General features: G+C 27.0%; 2 protein-coding genes across 3 annotated transcripts in view; one reads left to right on the top strand and one right to left on the bottom strand.

Annotated features, from left to right (window-relative positions):
* Window positions 1-12219, top strand: part of LOC111417058 (DnaJ domain-containing protein) — a 106882-nt gene that overhangs the window by 15237 nt on the left and 79426 nt on the right. The window lies entirely within an intron of this gene.
* LOC111417055 (DBB domain-containing protein stumps) overlaps window positions 1-12219 on the bottom strand; it is a 59530-nt gene that overhangs the window by 16289 nt on the left and 31022 nt on the right. Inside the window, exons 1-2 of one of the 2 annotated variants that reach the window (XM_023049222.2) lie at window positions 11365-11491; window positions 12-156 (exon numbers count right to left, since the gene is read on the bottom strand). In XM_023049222.2, the coding sequence (XP_022904990.2) occupies window positions 12-156; window positions 11365-11395 (176 nt within the window). In that variant the 5' untranslated portion in view covers window positions 11396-11491. Of the gene's footprint in view, window positions 1-11; window positions 157-11364; window positions 11492-12219 lie in introns of those variants that run through there. The other variant, XM_023049220.2, reaches the window with a different exon arrangement.

Below are 12219 nucleotides of genomic sequence, written 5' to 3'. Positions count from 1 at the left end.
TTAAAACTTACTTGAAAGCTTTCTTTGTGGCTTGATAAATGTTTCCAAATTGTTGGAAACAAGACCCGAAATAGTTCGCCCACATCGTTGCGGCTTCGCTGTCTCTAACAGAAACTATTAGGATGTCCTCCATGTCGCTTAGTTTCTTGTTAGGGACTAAAAATTAAGAAACACAACAATTTTAAACACAACGAAACGATTTAAAAGAACATTTTAGTGTCCACGACCGTACAAACCAACTCACTGTCCCCGACTGAATACAAATAGACACTACATTGTTCGGAAAGGAAGTTAGCCTGACCCAAACCAAGATATATGATAACCAAAACCGTTTACAGAAATGTATTATTCAGTTTGGTTATTTTTAAATTTTATTAGTTATTCAAATAATATTTTTGAAACCTACTGCAATTGTTAATCTAATCGAATTACAAATATTTTTATTTTCCCTGTTTACCTTGAACTTACTAAATACGTGTGGTATATTGAAAAATAAATTTGAGGTGTGTCGCTTTAACATGTGCTCAAAATCGTGTCTGTTTTTCATCTCGAGATTAAGATGACCCCTCTACCAGATAAAAACGGTTCTGCATCTTGAATAATATTACAGCATCCATAAATAAGGTTTAAGGAATAAGTTAAGACGAGGACCATAAAACCACAAAATACGTCAATGATAACAAAAAAATAATTGTAGGAAGTTTATCTAGAAAAAAATGTGTATTATAAATTTTGATAAATAATGGTACAAATTCAAAAAATCATTTTGAGTCTATTTTATGGAATTAATGGATGAGTTATATATCAAATTAAGGCTTGAACTTTGCGGTTTAATAATATCAATAGATATTCCTACGTTAATAATACACAATAACATTAATAACCGCCATATTAGTAATGCTAGGGTTAATCTGATACATCACATGGAAAAAAATACGAGAAGCCTTCAAGAACCAGAATACAACATCAAATGTGCAACTCGACCTCGACTTAATTAGAAAATAAATTCTTAGGAGTAGTGTAGTTTTGAAAATTGAATCTGATTTCTGGATACTACGAGTAAAAAATAGGATTTTATATGTTCCCATGTATTATTACCAGGGCACGGAACTTTTGTAACAAAACGATACGATTTCCCCCCTCCACTCGTTCTCAGAAAATCTTGATTGACAATTTTTTGCTAACATGAAATTTTAATTTCCCTCTGAATAGTATGCCATCTAAATTAATTATCTCGATAATTATTGTTTTTATCAAAAAATGTTTTAAATAAAATTTGTTTCAATTTCGATTTTGAATCAATTATCTTAATAAAAAAATTTTACATCTCTATTAATTAAGCATCTAAGTGTGATTATGTATAAAAACGGAAAAATTATTATTTTGGGGTTATCTCCTTAATTATTGATTAAATCAAAAAAAATTGTTGACAAAGTTTGTTTAGAATTGTTTCAGAAACAATTTTTGTTAATACAATAATTTTCTAATTTGAAATTTTAATTTCCCACTGAACAGTATGGTACAAAAATTAATATTTTTGAGGTTATATCCTTATTGTTGATTTAATCAAAAAATGTTGTTAACAAAATTTGTTTAAAATTGCTTCAGGAATAGTGTACGTTAATAAAATTTTTTGCTAACTTGAAATTTTAATTTCCCTCTGAATAGTATGCCATCAAAATGAATTATCTCGATAATTATACTTTTTATCAAAAAATGTTTTAAATAAAATTTGTTTCAATTTCGATTTTGAATCAATTACCTTAATAAAAAAATTTTACATCTCTATTAATTAAGCATCTAAGTGTGATTATGTACAAAAACGGAAAAATTGTTATTTTGGGGTTATCTCCTTAATTATTGATTAAATCAAAAAAAATTGTTGACAAAGTTTGTTTAGAATTGTTTCAGAAACAATTTTTGTTAACACAATTTTTTTCTAACTTGAAATTTTAATTTCCCACTGAATAGTATGCTACAAAAATTAATATTTTTGAGGTTATATCCTTATTGTTGATTTAATCAAAAAATGTTATTAACAAAATTTGTTTAAAATTACTTCAGGAACAGTGTTTGTTAATAAAAATTTTTGCTAACTTGAAATTTTAATTTCCCTCTGAATAGTATGCCATCAAAATTAATTATCTCGATAATTATAGTTTTTATCAAAAAATGTTTTAAATAAAATTTGTTTCAATTTCGATTTTGAATCAATTACCTTAATAAAAAAAATTTACATCTCTGTTAATTAGGCATTTAAGTGTGATTATGTATAAAAACAAAAAAATTATTATTTTGGGGTTATCTCCTTAATTATTGATTAAATCAAAAAACTTGTTGACAAAGTTTGTTTAGAATTGTTTCAGAAACAATTTTTGTTAACACAATTTTTTTCTAACTTGAAATTTTAATTTCCCACTGAACAGTATGGTACAAAAATTAATATTTTTGAGGTTATATCCTTATTGTTGATTTAATCAAAAAATGTTGTTAACAAAATTTGTTTAATATTACTTCAGCAATAGTGTTTGTTAATACAATTTTTTGCTAACTTGAAATTTTAATTTCCCTCTGAATAGTATGCTATCTAAATTAATTATCTCTATAATTATTGTTTTTATCAAAAAATGTTTTAAATAAAATTTGTTTCAATATCGATTTTGAATCAATTACCTTAATAAAACAATTTTACATCTCTATTAATTAAGCATCTAAGTGTGATTATGTACAAAAACGGAAAAATTATTATTTTGGGGTTATCTCCTTAATTATTGATTAAATCAAAAAAAATTGTTGACAAAGTTTGTTTAGAATTGTTTCAGAAACAATTTTTGTTAACACAATTTTTTCTAACTTGAAATTTTAATTTCCCACTGAATAGTATGCTACAAAAATTAATATTTTTGAGGTTATATCCTTATTGTTGATTTAATCAAAAAATGTTGTTAACAAAATTTGTTTAATATTACTTCAGCAATAGTGTTTGTTAATACAATTTTTTGCTAACTTGAAATTTTAATTTCCCTCTGAATAGTATGCTATCTAAATTAATTATCTCGATAATTATTGTTTTTATCAAAAAATGTTTTAAATAAAATTTGTTTCAATTTCGATTTTGAATCAATTACCTTAATAAAACAATTTTACATCTCTATTAATTAAGCATCTAAGTGTGATTATGTATAAAAACGGAAAAATTATTATTTTGGGGTTATCTCCTTAATTATTGATTAAATCAAAAAAAATTGTTGACAAAGTTTGTTTAGAATTGTTTCAGAAACAATTTTTGTTAATACAATAATTTTCTAATTTGAAATTTTAATTTCCCACTGAACAGTATGGTACAAAAATTAATATTTTTGAGGTTATATCCTTATTGTTGATTTAATCAAAAAATATTATTAACAAAATTTGTTTAAAATTACTTCAGGAACAGTGTTTGTTAATAAAATTTTTTGCTAACTTGAAATTTTAATTTCCCTCTGAATAGTATGCCATCAAAATTAATTATCTCGATAATTATACTTTTTATCAAAAAATGTTTTAAATAAAATTTGTTTCAATTTCGATTTTGAATCAATTATCTTAATAAAAAATTTTTACATCTCTATTAATTAAGCATCTAAGTGTGATTATGTACAAAAACGGAAAACTTATTATTTTGGGGTTATCTCCTTAATTATTGATTAAATCAAAAAAAAATGTTGACAAAGTTTGTTTAGAATTGTTTCAGAAACAATTTTTGTTAACACAATTTTTTGCTAACTTGAAATTTTAATTTCCCTCTGAATAGTATGCCATCAAAATTAATTATCTCGATAATTATACTTTTTATCAAAAAATGTTTTAAATAAAATTTGTTTCAATTTCGATTTTGAATCAATTATCTTAATAAAAAATTTTTACATCTCTATTAATTAAGCATCTAAGTGTGATTATGTACAAAAACGGAAAACTTATTATTTTGGGGTTATCTCCTTAATTATTGATTAAATCAAAAAACAATGTTGACAAAGTTTGTTTAGAATTGTTTCAGAAACAATTTTTGTTAACACAATTTTTTGCTAACTTGAAATTTTAATTTCCCTCTGAATAGTATGCCATCAAAATTAATTATCTCGATAATTATACTTTTTATCAAAAAATGTTTTAAATAAAATTTGTTTCAATTTCGATTTTGAATCAATTATCTTAATAAAAAATTTTTACATCTCTATTAATTAAGCATCTAAGTGTGATTATGTACAAAAACGGAAAACTTATTATTTTGGGGTTATCTCCTTAATTATTGATTAAATCAAAAAAAAATGTTGACAAAGTTTGTTTAGAATTGTTTCAGAAACAATTTTTGTTAACACAATTTTTTGCTAACTTGAAATTTTAATTTCCCACTGAATAGTATGCTACAAAATTAATATTTTTGAGGTTATATCCTTATTGTTGATTTAATCAAAAAATGTTGTTAACAAAATTTGTTTAGAATTACCTCAGGAACAGTGTTTGTTAATACAATTTTTTGCTAACTTGAAACTTTAATTTCCCTCTGAATAGTATGCCATCAAAATTAATTATCTCGATAATTATTGTTTTTATCAAAAAATGTTTTAAATAAAATTTGTTTCAATTTCGATTTTGAATCAATAACCTTAATAAAAAAATTTTACATCTCTATTAATTAAGCATCTAAGTGTGATTATGTATAAAAACGGAAAAATTATTATTTTGGGATTATCTCCTTAATTATTGACTAAATCGAAAAAAATTGTTGACAAAGTTTGTTTAGAATTGTTTCAGAAACAATTTTTGTCAACACAATTTTTTCTAACTTGAAATTTTAATTTCCCACTGAATAGTATGCTACAAAAATTAATATTTTTGAGGTTATATCCTTGTTGTTGATTTCATCAAAAAATGTTGTTAACAAAATTTGTTTAAAATTACTTCAGGAACAGTGTTTGTTAATAAAATTTTTTGCTAACTTGAAATTTTAATTTCCCTCTGAATAGTATGCCATCGAAATTAATTATCTCGATAATTATACTTTTTATCAAAAAATGTTTTAAATAAAATTTGTTTCAATTTCGATTTTGAATCAATTACCTTAATAAAAAAAATTTACATCTCTATTAATTAAGCATCTAAGTGTGATTATGTACAAAAACGGAAAAATTATTATTTTGGGGTTATCTCCTTAATTATTGAGTAAATCAAAAAAACTTGTTGACAAAGTTTGTTTAGAATTGTTTCAGAAACAATTTTTATTAACACAATTTTTTTCTAACTTGAAATTTTAATTTCCCACTGAATAGTATGCTACAAAAATTAATATTTTTGAGGTATATCCTTATTGTTGATTTAATCAAAAAATGTTGTTAACAAAATTTGTTTAGAATTACTTCAGGAACAGTGTTTGTTAATACAATTTTTTGCTAACTTGAAATTTTAATTTCCCTCTGAATAGTATGCCATCAAAATGAATTATCTCGATAATTATACTTTTTATCAAAAAATGTTTTAAATAAAATTTGTTTCAATTTCGATTTTGAATCAATTACCTTAATAAAAAAATTTTACATCTCTATTAATTAAGCATCTAAGTGTGATTATGTATAAAAACGGAAAAATTATTATTTTGGGGTTATCTCCTTAATTATTGATTAAATCAAAAAAGAATGTTGACAAAGTTTGTTTAGAATTGTTTCAGAAACAATTTTTGTCAACACAATTTTTTTCTAACTTGAAATTTTAATTTCCCACTGAATAGTATGCTACAAAAATTAATATTTTTGAGGTTATATCCTTATTGTTGATTTAATCAAAAAATGTTGTTAACAAAATTTGTTTAGAATTACCTCAGGAACAGTGTTTGTTAATACAATTTTTTGCTAACTTGAAATTTTAATTTCCCTCTGAATAGTATGCTATCAAAATTAATTATCTCGATAATTATTGTTTTTATCAAAAAATGTTTTAAATAAAATTTGTTTCAATTTCGATTTTGAATCAATTACCTTAATAAAAAAATTTTACATCTCTATTAATTAAGCATCTAAGTGTGATTATGTATAAAAACGGAAAAATTATTATTTTGGGGTTATCTCCTTAATTATTGATTAAATCAAAAAAAGATGTTGACAAAGTTTGTTTAGAATTGTATCAGAAACAATTTTTGTTAACACAATTTTTTTCTAACTTGAAATTTTAATTTCCCACTGAATAGTATGCTACAAAAATTAATATTTTTGAGGTTATATCCTTATTGTTGATTTAATCAAAAAATGTTGTTAACAAAATTTGTTTAGAATTACTTCAGGAACAGTGTTTGTTAATAAATATTTTTGCTAACTTGAAATTTTAATTTCCCTCTGAATAGTATGCTATCTAAATTAATTATCTCGATAATTATTGTTTTTATCAAAAAATGTTTTAAATAAAATTAATCAAGATTTTCTCAACGAACGCCGCTGAGAACGAGTGGAGGGGGAAAATCGTTTTGTTACAAAAGTTCCGTGCCCTAATTATTACATTTAATTTCCTTTATTAACTTTATTACTCCATGTATTCATAACTTCTTAATGCCCGTATTCCAATATCTTTTCTTTGTAATATCATCCCTCTTTCATTTCAATAAGTCTTTTGTGAAAACTGTTAATAATCCCAATTGAAAAAGAAAAAAATGAACCAAAAACGTCCAGCATAAAACCTTCAACGGATCTAATTCAAAACGCAATTACATCCAACAGCCCTCCAACACTCGTCTACTTCTTCGTTGTAGCTAAACTTGGCGAGGCAAAGATTTACTGTTTCTCCCAAAGCGGGTCCGCGCACGTGCTGTCGAGGGTCTCGGAATAAATTGCCCAAGCACAGGTGTACCCTCAAACTAGGAATTCAAATGATGTAATTTCAAAAAACAGAGTTTAATCGAAATCGTTGTTGATACGATTATGGCACGTTTTAAAGTTGACCCGGTTAGAGTTCACTCAACGAGTATCCGAAGAGGAAAATCGTCAAAACAACCAAGAAATAATAATCGAACGGGATGTGTTTAGATTTTCGAGGAGATTGAGGGCGAAAAGTGAGAGTATTAACAACAAACTACAAAAAGATTTTTTTTTAATTGAAATATTACAATAAAGAGTTACGTTGACTCGTTTGTACGAGACAAGAATTTTCATTACCACTTGAAACGTGAAGTCTCTATTTTAAAGCTACTAAAGTAACATCATCCGGTGATTAGAGCCAACATTATACGAGTAAGGCGTAAGAATAAAAACAAAGTTAAATTAATAATACGCCGAGAAGAAATTTTTTCGATTTTCTTTATTTTTATCTTACAGGAAAAGGTGGACTTTACAACTTCCTTAATTAAGCAAAGTTCGATGTGTCGCCTCATCAGTTTGACTTCATTATGTCTCCCACCTTAACAATTTTCCAAAAATAAATTCTATATACAGGGTGATTTTTTTGATTTAAACGTCAATCTTTCAATTATATCATCCCGGAGATGGTAATTATTGGTCCAGATGCCACGCGACATGTTTCTCCCGCTATTTAGGTAGATCTAGGTGGTAAACACCGCATCCGGTTCTTCCTTCTGGAGTAACTTCCTCTTTATGCGAGGCCATGTGCTCGTTAATGTTTTTATTTTTTTTTTAAACGCGGTTCACGTGCCATGTTTGCTGTTGATAGTTTGCTGGGGCCATTTGACACTTTCGAGGAGGGGAACGTTGTTGTTGGAGTTGTTACAGAATTGGCACGTGAGGTTTATACGGTGTTGTTTTGCAAGAAAAAGGAATTCTTATTTTTAGGTGTTTTTATATCTTTTTGTCGGTAAAATTGTAGAAAACTCTATTCTTAGTAATATTGCTCTTTTACACTTTTATTCTCAGATGCATAAATATTGAGAAGATAATTGAAAATTGGATAAATTTTTTTGATAACATGCTCCGATTTCAAAATGTTACCATTAGCTAATAGTAAAACAAGAAAATTCATCAATTTTTTAAATTATAGTATTTTTCTCAATATTGACGAACCTGAGAGCAAAAATACAAGAGAGCAATATTGTTAATAACAAAATTTGCTACAATTTTTGTTCTAAAAATTTTTTGATAACATGCTCCGATTTCAAAATGTTACCATTAGCTAATAGTAAAACAAGAAAATTCATCAATTTTTAAAATTTTAGTATTTTTCTCAATATTGACGAATCTGAGAGCAAAAATACAAGACAGCAATATTGTTAATAACAAAATTTGCTACAATTTTTGTTCTAAAAATTTTTTGATAACATGCTCCGATTTCAAAATGTTACCATTAGCTAATAGTAAAACAAGAAAATTCATCAATTTTTTAAATTTTAGTATTTTTCTCAATATTGTCGAATCTGAGAGCAAAAATATAAGAGAGCAATATTGTTAATAACAAAATTTGCTACAATTTTTGTTCTAAAAATTTTTTGATAACATGCTCTGATTTCAAAATGTTACCATTAGCTAATAGTAAAACAAGAAAATTCATCAATTTTTTAAATTTTTGTATTTTTCTCAATATTGACGAATTTGAGAGCAAAAATACAAGAGAGCAATATTGTTAATAACAAAATTTGCTACAATTTTTGTTCTAAAAATTTTTTGATAACATGCTCCGATTTCAAAATGTTACCATTAGTTAATAGTAAAACATATTAAAACATATATATATCTCAAAAACTAAGAGTGTGGGAAAAAAGTTTTGTTATTAAAAAATATTTGGTAATATCCCCAAAAACATTTCCCATCACCCTTTATATTCCAGCATTGACTATTTTTGATTTATTTGAGTATAATCTAAAAACCGCTATTTTGACGGTTTCAACAGCAGTGAGGTTATATCTCAAAAACTAAGAGTGTGGGAAAAAAGTTTTGTTATTAAAAAATATTCTGTAATATCGCCAAAAACATTTCCCATAATCGTTTTTGTTCCAGCATTGACTATTTTTAATCTATTTGACTATAATCTAAAAAACCTTATTTTACGGTTTCAACAGCAGTGTAGGTTATATCTCAAAAACTATCAATGTGGGAAGAAAGTTTTGTTATTAGAAAATATTCTTTAGTCTCTCCAAAAACATTTTCTATCATAATTTTTGTTCCAACATTGATTATTTCGAACCTATTTGACTATAATCTAAAAACCCCGATTTTGACATTTTGAACATCATTGTAGGTTATATCTCGAAAAATAAAAGTAGGGGAAAAAAGTTTTGTTATTAGAATATATTCTTTAATCTCCCCAAAAACATTTTCTGTAATCGTTTTTGTTCCAACATTGACGATTTCAAACCTATTTGACTATAATCGAAAAAAACACCATTTTGACGTTTACACAGTGTAGGTTATATCTCAAAAACTAACAGTGTGGGAAGAAAGTATTGTTATTAGAAAATATTCGGTAATATCCCCAAAAACATTTCCCATGATCGTTTCTGTTCCAGCATTGACTGTTTCTAATTTATTTGACTATTATCTAAAAAACGCCATTTTGACGGTTTCAACAGCAGTGAGGTTATATCTCAAAAACTAAATGTGGGGGAAAAAAGTTTTGTTATTAGAAAATATTCTGTAATATCCCCAAAAACATTTCCCATAATCGTTTATATTCCAGCATTGACTATTTCTAATTTATTTGAGTATAATCTAAAAAACGCTATTTTGACTGTTTCAACAGCACTGAGGTGATATCTCAAAAACTAAGAGTGTGGGAAAAAAGTTTTGTTATTAAAAAATATTCGGTAATATCCCCAAAAACATTTCCCATCACCCTTTATATTCCAGCATTTATTATTTCTAATTTATTTGAGTATAATCCAGAAAACGCCATTTTGACGGATTCAACAACACTGAGGTTATATCTCAAAAACTAAGAGTGTGGGAAAAAAGTTTTGTCATTAAAAAATATTCGGTAATATCCCCAAAAACATTTCCCATCACCCTTTATATTCCAGCATTTATTATTTCTAATTTATTTGAGTATAATCCAAAAAACGCCATTTTGACGGTTTCAACAGCAGTGAGGTTATATCTCAAAAACTAAGAGTGTGGGAAAAAAGTTTTGTTATTAAAAAATATTCGGTAATATCCCCAAAAACATTTCCCATCACCCTTTATATTCCAGCATTTATTATTTCTAATTTATTTGAGTATAATCCAAAAAACGCCCTTTTGACGGTTTCAACAGCAGTGAGGTTATATCTCAAAAACTAAGAGTGTGGGAAAAAAGTTTTGTTATTAAAAAATATTCGGTAATATCCCCAAAAACATTTCCCATCGCCCTTTATATTCCAGCATTTATTATTTCTAATTTATTTGAGTATAATCCAAAAAACGCCATTTTGACGGTTTCAACAGCAGTGAGGTTATATCTCAAAAACTACGAGTGTGGGAAAAAAGTTTTGTTATTACAAAATATTCGGTAATATCCCCAAAAACATTTCCCATAATCGTTTCTGTTCCAACATTGACTATTTCTAATCTACTTGGCTATAATCTAAAAAAAACACATTTTGTCGTTTTCAACAGCAGTGTAGGTTATATCTCAAAAACTAAAAGTGTGGGAAAAAAGTTTTAGTATAAAAGTTGTAGCAAATTTTATTCTTAACAAGATTTCTCTCTTATGCTTTTGCTCTCAGATGCTTAATTATGGAGAAAAATACAAAAATTTGATGAAATTGTGGTACTACATCCTGTTATTGGTAGAAGAGGTTCTGAACGTTTTAGAAAAAAAGTTTTAGCAAATTTAATTCTTAACAATATTGCTCTTTTACACTTTTACTCTCAGATGTATAAATATTGAGAAGACAATTGAAAATTAGATAAAATCTAATTTAAGAAATTAAAACTAACATATAGGTGGTGTATTTAAGATTTTTTAAAAGAATTTTTTTCCGAGGCGGATGTTATTTTATTTGGACCCGCTTCTAGTTTCAAGGGAAAAATTTACGCCCCCTTTGAGAGAATCTAACAACATTATCCCGACCCGGTTGGGCGACATCAAAGCGAAACGATTTTGACCCTACAAAGCGATTTTTTTAACTTTCCCAGTCAAAACATTTTTCGAAAAAATTAGATTTAGAAACATAAATGAACCGAAACGCGGCTTAATCTAATTTTAGAGAGATCATTTTGTCTTATTAATCCGCCTACTTGGCCATGATCGTGGTCTATGTATTATTTTCGGTTTTACGGGTGACGGGTGGAGCAGTTGTGCAGTCTCAGAACATCTTGGGCTACTTTATCTCATCTAAATTTGTAATTCCCAGTTACAAGATGACATCAACTTTATGCACTTTATAGTTAAAATGTTTTATTCATAATTTTAACTTACCCAAATCGTGAAATTTCTTTTTGGAACTCATCGCGTGTTAATCAAAATCGGATTCGAACTGATTCTGAGAGGTCGTTGCATCGCGATCGATGTTTATAGGTTGAAAAGACGCACTGACAGTGATTTACATGGAGCATCTGCTAATCTCTTGGTTCGGGCCAATTTTTATAATGATAACGCACGTTATGGACAACAAGAATAAAAGTCGACTAACGATAAGCTCGATTTATGTCAGTTATTGTTATAAATCATAATTTACCACAACTATTTAAAATCTTTTATTATTATTGTATTGGTAATTCTGGGAATTTAGTGTATGGAAATTCTAAAATTAAACGAACTAAATGATTCATGCATATGCGCTCATTGAAAATCGACATATGCTCGCTTTTCAACGACGAATGGTGACAAAACGATGGTCATTTGCAGATCGTTCGGTGACGTTTTTTCTCATTTTCCTGCTTCTTTTTTGTTACGGACGCGTTTATGGACTACGGAGTGTCGACGCGACTCGAAACTCAAAGGGTTTTATAAATAAACACTGAACGCGATCGATTCGTTTTTATTTGGGGGCTTTAACTTTTAACGAAGAAATTTTACTCAGTTTTTCAAATTGATTGTGATCAAATTACTGGAGTGTCAAGGTACTCATAAAAATTGTTGCTTCGAATTTAAGAAGCTTAATTTGTAACCAATTCTTTTCTAGTAATCACCTTTTTTTATGTGAGTCATCAAAGTTGCCAAAATGAATGGTTTAAAGTTAATAAATCGCTATAACGTCAAAAATATAATCTACAAAAATTGTTCGTGTTGAGCTTACGAGCCATAATCCATAATCAGTTGCTGCCTAGCAAT

Source organism: Onthophagus taurus, chromosome 10 (genome assembly GCF_036711975.1).
Source record: "Onthophagus taurus isolate NC chromosome 10, IU_Otau_3.0, whole genome shotgun sequence".
Lineage (NCBI taxonomy): Eukaryota > Metazoa > Arthropoda > Insecta > Coleoptera > Scarabaeidae > Onthophagus > Onthophagus taurus.
Note: the sequence above shows the minus strand (reverse complement) of the source record. Positions and strands in the feature narration are given on the sequence as shown.